General features: G+C 47.0%; 1 protein-coding gene across 1 annotated transcript in view; it reads left to right on the top strand.

Moving 5' to 3' along the window:
* Peak1 (pseudopodium enriched atypical kinase 1) overlaps positions 1–10286 on the top strand; it is a 57378-nt gene extending 47092 nt beyond the window's left edge. The window contains exon 4 of the mRNA XM_028774451.1: positions 3780–10286. Coding sequence (XP_028630284.1) covers positions 3780–4943 — 1164 coding nt within the window. The 3' untranslated portion in view covers positions 4944–10286. The remainder of the gene's footprint in view (positions 1–3779) is intronic.
* The last annotated feature ends 362 nt before the right edge of the window (positions 10287–10648 follow it).

The raw sequence follows: 10648 nt of genomic DNA, 5'->3' as shown, positions 1-10648 counted from the left end.
TTTTTTTTTTTTTTTTTTTTTTTTTTTGGTTTTTTGAGACAGGGTTTCTCTGTATAGCCTTGGCTGTCCTGGAACTCACTCTGTAGACCAGGCTGGCCTCGAACTCAGAAATCCGCCTGTCTCTGCCTCCCAAGTGCTGGGATTAAAGGTGTGCGCCACCGCCGCCCAGCTAGATGTAATTTCTAAGGGAGGATTACTTCAAGTGTGAGATCAGCCTGAGCTCCATAGTAAGTTCCAGGCCAGACTGGATCCTTCATAGGACACTGTCTCAACAAAACAAAAACAAGAAAACCTTTACTGTTAGCTGTCCTCCCTCAGACCCACAGTCAGCGAGCCCCGCTTCTGTGGCAGGTAGCTCTCAGAGCCTAAAGGAGAAGGGAGGACATGGACACTTGCACACTTCCTACAAACATTTTTTTTTTTGCCTTGTCCTCTTTGAAAAAATACAAAGATTCTGTAAGAGTGTATCCTTTGAACATTTCCAGGTGGTCTGATTGGCTATCAACGTTACATTTGGGTATCTCAGTCATGTGTAGATCTCCTCAATATACTTGATCCCATTTCATCTCTCCAGCTGCCTGTGAGGTGAAGGCTCCATATTCTTTCTGTTGTTTGCTGTATTAGGCAGGCTGAGACCCAGAGGAATTGATTGACCATGCCCAAGGATACTCAGCTATTGGCAAGGCTAAATCCCGGGCCTAAGTCCTTGGGAGTGTCCTTTCTGTAACATGTCAACTGAGTTTAATTTTCGGTCTCATTCAACCAAGCTCAATGATATTTGACTTTTCAAAGACTGAGGAGTTGGGACCCTGGAACCTCCATTTCAGCAGGCAATATGGTATTGAGCAAATTATAAACTGCCAATGAGTTTAATGGCACCATGTGCCAGATCCAGCCCCCATCACAACTAAATTATGGCTCGAATAGGATTTTAAATACCCAGTGACACATAAACATGAAGTATTGCCTTCGGCGTGTTATAGAAGGAATTCCTGTGATGGATGAGACTACAGGCTACATTGCACTGCCTGTGCTCCAGACTTGGAGGGCTTTCCAAAGATAGTGTTTTCTGAAAGATGGATGTTTGAACTTGAACTCTGCCTAAGGACATCTATTTCAAGACGAGAAGTTTGCTTTAAAAATAAATATAAAGCATTTTTCAAACTGATTAGATAAGTATGTGGCAGAAGACCTGAGAGAGCTGTTTTCGGGTGTCTCTGGACATACATGTGGACTTATTTCCGGGCATGGACCAAGTCTCTAATTATAATCAACATAGGCAGTGAGAAAGAGATGCTCTTTTCCCCCAAGGCCTCCTGGCATTTGTCCTTTCACTTTTAATATCTTTATGAATAGACATCAGTGCGTGCTGCTTTTCCAAGCTGGAGACCCATCTGCATCTCCCAAAAGAATTACAGTTTTCTTTTTAAGTAAAATGAATAAAATGCAATGTCTTTAAACTTGCTCTTTCCATATCACTGTAACAGTGATGTAACAAACAGGCAGCATCCCTAATTCCACGAGCACATATTCCTGGAGTCTGCGGTGCCTGCGGTGTGTGGTGTCCCTGCTGAGTAGGCTGTGCTGGTCCATGAGCTAGGGGTGGACTTCATCTGCACGGTCTGCATCTCCAGACCCCTCTAGGGTGATCTCATGTGTTTCTGCCTTTTGTGTCCCCTTGAGATCAGTGCTTTCTCCTTGAGTCACGCCTGCTTTGCATAGACTTCCTTCTGGAAGGTCTTAGTGGCTGATGTTGGTATAAGAGGCCTGTTAAAAGTAAGCATTCTTAATGGAGATGGCCTAACAATACCTTGGCTTTAATCTCTAGTACTACAGAGAGAGGCATAGGGCATGGGATGAGAAAGAGCGCCAGGCTAGAAATTCCTACAGAAAGTGAGAAAAAGTTTATTTTGCTAGTTTTGTTGTCTTCTAGGTATAGGAAAGGAGAAAGTAGAACCAGCTCTGGCCTCACAGCACACTTTAACATTTGTCTGGACGTTTATCCCTTCTTATTTGGAAAAACATAAACTGGACATGCAGCCTTCTTGGTGGTAAAACATTCAAAATCCTTCCTTCTGGCTCTTTGAAATTAAATAGTGTATTATCTATAATCATCATACTATACAAAACTTGTGAATTCATGCCTCCGACCTATTGTTTACACTCGCTGCTCAGCCATCCCCAGGCTCTTCCCGGCCTGTGATAACCACTAGTTCACTCCCAGCTTCTGAGACCATCCTTTGAGATCTACGTCTGACTAAGATTATACTGTTGTTTGTATGAGCCTGGTTTATTTCACGTAGCAAATGATCTCCACGTCCATCCGTGTCATCACAGAACACAGACTGTTGTTATTTTTTATTTGTATGTACCATACTTTATTTATCTAGTCAGCATTTAATATAATTTTCATTTCTTGCCTATCAGTGGTAAACACTGGAATGCAGATCTGTTCCTTGGACAGTACTGCTTCCGTCCTCCGTGACGACGCAGTGAACTTGCGAGATCACGTGGTGTCTGTGTCTCACTCTTGGAGGCTCCTCTCTGACTGTTCTCCTTTCTCTTCTCACCAGCAGTATGCATGAGGTTCTTTCCTCCACACTTTTCACCAGCGCTTTTCTTTCTTTTGGTAACAGCCTTGTTTTGTTTTGTTTTTCTCTATGATTTATTTTTGCTACTTTTTAATTACACATATGTGGGGGGTGAAGTGTGTATGGGTGCATGCAAGCACCCTCAGAGCCCAGCAACATCTGGTCCTCCTGGAGCTGGAGTCACATGTGGTTGTGATCTTCATGCCATGGGTGCTGGGAACTGAACTCAGGTCCTGCACAACAGGAGCTAGTATTCCTGCTGGTGAGCAATCTCTCCAGCCCCAGGAACAGCCATTCTAATGGAAGTGAGGTATACGGCTTTGATTTGCCTTTCTCTGTAGTTTGGGGTTGGGGGCATGGTGTATATGTATGAGTGTATGTCTGTGGTGTGTCTGTCTGTCTTTCCCATTGTATGCCTTGTGCTAATTACTTTTAATTGAATTATTTGAATTTTAGTGATTTCTGTTAGTGTTTTTTGGTTGATTGGTGGATGGGTTAGTGGTTTTTATTTTGAATTTCTTATATATTCTGAATATTAGCCCCTTATCAGACATGTAGTTTCAAATTTATCTCCCATTGTTATATCTTCAGTCTGTTTTCTTTGTGATACAGAAGGTTTTTAGTTTGCTGTAGTCTCTTATGTCTATTTATGTTTGTATTGCTTAACCTTTTGGAGTATTATACCCAAATTTCTTTCTCATTCCAACATCCTAAAGTCTTTTCCCCGTTTCTCCTGCTGGTTTTATAACTTCACATCTTGAGATTGAGTCTTTAATTCATCTTGAGTTGATTTCGTAACTGATGAGAGCTTAGGGGTCAAGTTTCATTCTTCAGCGTTTGTACATCCACTCTTGCAGCACCATTAGTTGGAACCCACAGTCGAAGGTGCTTGTATGAAAGCTGGAGATGGTCACATGAGCCACTGAGCACACACTAGAGGTGGTCACATGAGCCACTGAGCACACACTAGAGGTGGTCACATGAGGCACTGAGCGCAGCCGTGAATGTGGGGTCCATGAGAAACAGTTGCGATCAGCAGCAGTCACTCAGCATGGGCGGGCTGCCCAGACCCTTTCTGCAGACCTACTGTGTACTGCTTGCTCCTAGTGACTCACCGTGCAGGTACTCATGCTCTGCACCTCGTGTCCACTATGGGAAGTCTTAAGTGTGCCTCCTCCTCTCTTGCAGATCTGTAAGAGCAAACCTAAGGAGTCTCAGCAGTACTACCACAGCCTGGCCGTGCGGCAGAGTCTGCCTGTGCATTTTAACATCCAGCAGGATTGCGGCCACTTCCTTGCTGAAGTCCCTAATCGTCTGCTTCCCTGGGAGGACCCTGATGCTCCCGAAAAGGCAGAGGACGGCACTGACGACAGCGAGGAAGAGGTGAAAGCAGAAACTGCAGAGGGAAATCCTGAGCCCTGCTCTGAAACAGAACCATCCCAGAATGAGAACCAACGAGTCACAAACAGGAAGCAAAGAAGCCATGTTGTGGTCATCACCAGGGAGGTCCCCCGTCTCACTGTGGCCGACTTTGTGCGAGATTCTTTGGCCCATCACGGGAGCAGCCCTGACTTCTACGAGAGGCAAGTGTGCCTGCTGCTCTTACAGCTGTGCTCCGGGCTCGAGCACCTCAAGCCCTACCACGTCACTCACTGCGATCTTCGCCTGGAGAACTTGCTGCTTGTCCAGCACCAGCCTGGGGGAGCTGCCCAGGGCCCTTCACCTGCAGACCCCTGCCCCACCTCAGCTTGTCCCACAAGGCTCATCGTGAGTAACTTCTCTCAGGCCAAGCAGAAGAGCCATCTGGTGGACCCCCAGATCCTCAGAGACCAGTCCCGCCTTGCCCCAGAGATCATCACGGCCACCCAGTATAAAAAGTGTGATGAATTCCAGACAGGCATCCTCATCTATGAGATGCTCCACCTGCCCAACCCCTTTGATGAGAACCCGGAGCTGAAGGAGAAGGAGTACACGCGCACAGATCTGCCTCGCATCCCTCTCCGCTCCCCGTACTCTTGGGGCCTGCAGCAGCTCGCTAGCTGCCTCCTGAACCCCAACCCTTCTGAGCGCATCCTCATTTCTGACGCCAAAGGCATCCTCCAGTGTCTGCTCTGGGGCCCCCGGGAAGATCTCTTCCAGATTTTTACCACCTCTGCAACCCTAGTACAGAAGAACGCTCTGCTCCAAAACTGGTTGGACATCAAGCGAACCCTGCTGATGATCAAGTTTGCTGAGAAGTCCCTGGACAGAGAGGGAGGCATCAGCCTTGAGGACTGGCTGTGTGCTCAGTATCTGGCCTTTGCCACTACAGACTCCCTGAGCTATATTGTAAAAATCTTGCAATACCGTTAATATGGCCGGGGCGTTGCTTTTATTGTTAAATATCTCCACCTTCCTCATATCATCCTCATGTCCCTGTCCTGGTATTCACTCAATTCAAGGAAAGGAAAGAAGCCAACTGCCGCCCTTGTCCAGGAATATGGGCTCCATTCAGCAAGGTCACTTTACAGCTTTCCACAGAGCAAGTGGCTGGGTGTTTCTTTACTGTACAGCAATTCAACTCCACAAACAGGCAGTCAGCTTCCCTTGGAACATTTGTCATCCCAATAGTCTCACAAATGTGGGGTAAAAAATGAAAATGCACATCCATGAAGGACCAGGTCCCGTGGAATGACCTCAGCAAGCTGTGTCCACCTCTCCCATAACTCTGGAGCTCACCTGAGCTAACCGGCTAGCAGTCCACATGTCACCGACCTCAGCTGTCACCCAGGAGTGCTCTCACAGCAGATGGCAGATGCCTCTCCCTTCAAGATATCCGTGACTGCCTCTTTCCCAGGAGGACATGCCATTATCCTTCTTGCCTCAGTCACTGGGGACTAGCCTTTGTTCTGGCATACAGTGAAAGGAAGAGAGATTCCCATCATCGGATCACGAGTCTGCTTCCTGTTTTGTTCTTAGCCAAGGTTGGACACTGCATAGAGAGCCACCCAGCAGCTGCAACCCTGCTGCCACTGCTTGGCTGTCCTTGACCTTCACCCTGTCCCACCTGCTGAAATTTGGGTTTGTCATCCACTTCTTGTGGCCCATTACAAAGCTGACCAAAGGTGGTGTCACCGATGCCTCGGCAGGATGGAGTACGGTCCAGAGATTATGAATAGTTGGCAGGATATGAAGAAATAATGTCCTTATGTGTGCAATTCTCCAGGGGCCCTCAGGGAACAGACTTTCAAGTACTGTTCTTTGATTCCTATCAGACCTATCAGCATGGCAGCCAGGGCTGATGGTGCCTGAGTCAGAGTTTCTTCCCCCACAAGCAGTAATTGGCTGGCTTCCTTCCATCAGCAGCCAGTATTAACTAGTCTGCCAAATGCTGTCGGCAACAGCCCTGAATGAGATGGTTGTCAGTTTAGCGTTACCTACCGTCACCTTTGAAGGCAACTCGAAGCTGGCTATTGGAATGGTTGGAAGGCAAGGGAAACAGGAAAGGCCACGACGATGGCTGACCTGTTCCTTGGAGTGCCAGCCTCTTCCAGAAAGACTGCATCCCAGATTGAGTGGCGTGTTGTTCCTGACTCTGCAGTGGGCCTGGAGCTCGGCTCACAGGAAGGATGATGGCTGCAGCGGGTGACTGAGAGTTGTCCCCCATGGAGCCCGTGCTCTTCCGTGAATTATGTGCAATTTTTATATGTATTTTTTCAGCTGTATATTACAGTGTTTATGTTGCAACTTTACCTGAATGAGAACTGCAGACACCTTCCTGTCCTCCCTTGGCACATATGTACGCTAAGAGGCGCGTGTCCTTTCCACCTGTGTGTGTATGTACGCTCATGCACTTGTTTTATTCAAAACTGTGAGTCTCTGTTTACTTCAACCTTGAAATCCCAAGAGTCACTTGAATGGTAAGTGTGTATGCATGTGTAACCATGTTGCATGCACATGCTGGAGATAGGCCTCTGGGGAAGCAACCTATAGTGGGGTGGACAGACCTGTTCTGTGCACCTTGACACTGAGGAAATCCAGGAAGCCCTCATCCACCAGCACGGAGTTGTCTTAAAGCCAAGACTGATTGTGCAGTATTATTTGGGTGGCACCTTAGTGGCCTTGGAAACTTGTAGACTTTTAACATTTTTAACAGCCTTTCCCGTGATTCACATTTATCAAAGAGGATCTAAAAGAGGAATATACTTTCTTATGCATTTTTAAAGAGACTGATATGTGTGTGAGGCTGCGTATGGAAGATGGCTTTGCGTTCTGGCTAGCGCTCCGGACTCCCAGGAAAGAGGGCTAGTTATCCCACAAAGTCTTGTGTCTCCTAGACAGAATGACCATGGAGCGGGCAGCCACGAGTCATGGCTGCCCCATGCCCAGCAGGCTAGGGCTTGAATCATCTTACATAGCCCATGTGCACATAACTCCCTGCCTAATTATGCACTGAAGTGGCAGCAGAAAGACCACTGACCATGTCAGCTGACACAGTCCTTCACTTTCCACACCGCTTGCAGACTGAGACGCACCTTCTCCATGTCACGCTCATGGTGCCTTGCCCGTGTATATCTGAATGTTGACTATTTAATGAGGTTACATATTTAATGCAGAATGTTCCCTAGTCCCCTCTGTGTGTTCTGTCTGTAGAAATCTCCCTTTTTGTTATCTTAGATTCAGCCTTCTTTTACACGTAGAAAAAGCATGCACGCTTCCGCTGCCAGTGTCTCACTGCATTGGTAAACCGAGCGTCTTCCCTCCACGTGACTCTCAGTATTCTCACGGCCACACTAGTGAAGGACAAAAAACGGAAGCCAGCTAACAGGAAAAGGGCTTCGGGCTTTCTAGAATTAACGGGAGTTAATTCTGTCTGGGGGGATGGCCATAGAATGGGGGTGGGCAAGAAGGTGTCCAGGTTAGGTCAGAGCAGATACAAGAGCTACATTTCTAGGCAAGAAGTCCATCAGATGGTCCTGTGAGCATTTCTCAAAATAATGAAATTCAGTCCATATAACATTATCATAGCTACTCTACGTTTCCATTCAGACTCATTCACTAACTGGAAGGACTCCTCCTGTCTGCCATCACATACACACATTTTTTATATACATATATTATGAATTTTGGAGTGTTACTAGTATAGCACTTGAAGTTTTCACAAGTAACATCTGTATTGACTGAATTTTTTTTTCTTTTCTATTAAAGTCTGTGTCATAGATTCTTCCATTTCTGTCGAGAGTTTGAACAGCTAAGCCCCACTGGAACTTTTCCTTAAGCCACACGAGCAGTCTCTCAGCACACGTAGGTGCTAGAGAAACAGGACTGTGGCTAGAGCAGGCAAGAAGAGTCAGTGACCCTCAGAGTGCCTTGTTAGCATAGTAACCTAGCCATGGAGAGCTCTTGGGGAATGCATGCAACCACATAGTGTGCAAGCGTTCGCCGTAAAGGACAGCAGCTGGATGAGCAAATGAACAATCAAACGGACATGTGGGAAAGGACGTGAAGTTCATGAAAATCACCAACCCCAAGGCTGAGTTAGATTGGAAGGCACACCGATAGCAGTGGGCTTCAGGGACTGTTCAGGAGATGGGCTGGATAGGATCACGGAGGAGTGAGTGCTCCCCCGCCACTGGTGCTGAGAGCCGAGAAGAAAGTTCTCAAGAACTAGTCAGCGTGGCCTTCCTCCATCGTCAGGCTGGAGGAGCCAGTTCTGCCCCTGAGCTCAGGGTGTTCATGAAGCTCTGGGAAGACATGCTTCTGGGGTAAAGCCTCTGCTGTCACAAAATCCCCGTGCACGATCTTGAAGTCCACTCAGTAGTAGGTCATGCAAGCTTTCCAAGTTTGATTTATCCAGCATTGGAAAATCAGCAGCTATCAGCTGATAACCTGCCATGAGAATGTCCCGTAGCCTTTACCTAGAGTGATCTAAAAAGATACAGGCTAGTCTCAAAGTCTGGAATGGAGTTAGGAGGCTTCATTATATCCCGAGTAATTCTGGGTATATAAAGCATACACACACTTGGAAACAGAACAGGAGCTCAGCTCTCTGGGCCAGCTCTGGCATGCTCGTCATTGCTCTCGCTAGTGGATGAGGATTGGGATTCTGGTCCAGCCTCGTAAGTGAACAGGATGGCTGCCCATATAACTGGGTTATTAGATTTACCTCACAGAAGTTCATTTTCCCAGAGGCCCAAAGTGCTGCACTGAGACAAACCCAAGTGCTACCCCTGCTGAAGTGTGCACTAAAGTCCATCTGCTCACGCTCACAGCGGTGCACAGGCGAGGATGCCGTGGACCAAAACCAGTGCCCCAAGGGAAGTCAGAGGAGCCATAATGCAAGATCCTAGACAGGTTATACCAAAGACACCAAGCCTTCCTCATCTTGATGCTTCTTGAGTGATGGGGTGAGTTGTGACAGATGCCAGAGGAAGGGGCTTTGCAAACATTCCATGTTCAAGGTATTCAACTGGTAAGTCGTCCATCCCCAACCCCCCCCCAAAAAAACAAAAAGCTCTGTGTTAGTTTCAAGCAGGCCATTTTGTACATCAGAAGAAAAGGTGAAGGAAGTGGCAGCAGCCAGAGCAGACGTCAAAATTCTCTGATATCTAAGAAGGAACTTTTAACCAGCCCACTCTCACCAGGCCTGACTGTTGTCCAGACCTTAAGCATGGATGGACCACATCTGTAATATGGAAGCTTGGGTTTGCGGCGATTTTTTTTTTTTTCTCAAAAAGAGGTGCTGTCAAAAGATTCGTTTAAAAGAACTCTTGGGAAATTTCTTAACCCAGTGTACCATTTTACGGACCTTCCCACCAAGGTGACTCTTGTTCAGCATCACTGTCATCTAACGCGTAAGTAAGTACCCAGACTGTCCAAGGTGCTATACGGCTGTTACACACCTACCCCCACAGCTGTTTTAAATTGGAGACTTGTGCATCAGCTGCCACTGGACATTTTGCCCATGTAGATGGGTCACAGGGGTCTGCATTCTGAACACCCTTTATACATTCCCCTCAGGAGCCTCCATGTCTGTCCCTGTCCCTGCTTCCCATCCGATCCCACCCACCCCCTCCTTTTTTAAATCAAGAAAGTTTCAGGGAATCAAAAGAGGTTGGGATTTTTTTCTTTAACCCAGCAGAATCGCAGAGTTATATATTTTGCTATGAATATTGTTGTGGTACAGAAAATCCACTTTGCCTGTTGGTTTGTGGCGAGTGTGTGTGTGGCTCTTGGTAACTTGAACGTTGAGCCAGCCCTATGGCTTCAGTGTAGTGTTGTTGGAAGATGAAACCACACAGCTTCAGGAAGCCTACTCAAGTGGTTCCTTCCTTACTGCCCATCCCTTCCCAGTTCTGGAGAGCGTTGTGTATAGACACACAGGGCTGGGTTTTCTGTTCATGACGCAGAGGGCATTTTGTTGGGAGGTGGAAGCAGAAGCAAGATGTCACCTGTCTCAGTGAACTGAATCATGACAGTCCTTATTCTGATATCTCTAATTCTCCATGGCACTGCCCACATTCAGTTTTGAAAAATCTTGTTTCTCTCCCTTCAGCTTTTTACCCATCTCCTTTCATATTTCACAATTGTATGGATCAATAACAGGTCCCTATGTCGCCAGTGGCGCCTCCCTTTGGTTTGCTGTGGTACTTTGCCGTGTACTCTGTGGCCTCCACGTTACTGTGTAAATAAATTCCGTTTAATATACACTAAAAACCAGACTTGAAGTATATGTCCTTCCAGTGACTTGTCCATAGTGACATGCTGGTGTGGGTCTGACTGTAGAAGTGTCTCTCTTACTCATTCCCAAGATGGCTTCCTGTCCTTAAAACAGACAACAGTAAATAGCTTTTCGCCAGCATGCCCTCTGCACTCTGGGCTCCATTTCTTACTGACAAAGACTTTTTTCTCTTCAGTGCCTCTGTAATTTGAGATAAGGAGGTCTCCAAGAGCAAGTGTACACTCCTCGGGTTTGCTGGGTGAGATCGCCCCCTGGTGTCCAGTCCCTGCAGGCTGCCTGGTTAGAGAGTCTTGGCTAGCAGTAGATTTCGCTGACTCCTCCAGCAGAAGTCAGACTG

This window comes from Grammomys surdaster, unplaced genomic scaffold, assembly GCF_004785775.1.
Source record: "Grammomys surdaster isolate TR1022 unplaced genomic scaffold, NIH_TR_1.0 241, whole genome shotgun sequence".
NCBI classification, from domain to species: Eukaryota; Metazoa; Chordata; class Mammalia; order Rodentia; family Muridae; genus Grammomys; species Grammomys surdaster.
The sequence above is the reverse complement of the archived record's forward strand: the minus strand, read 5'-3'. Positions and strand labels throughout refer to the sequence as shown.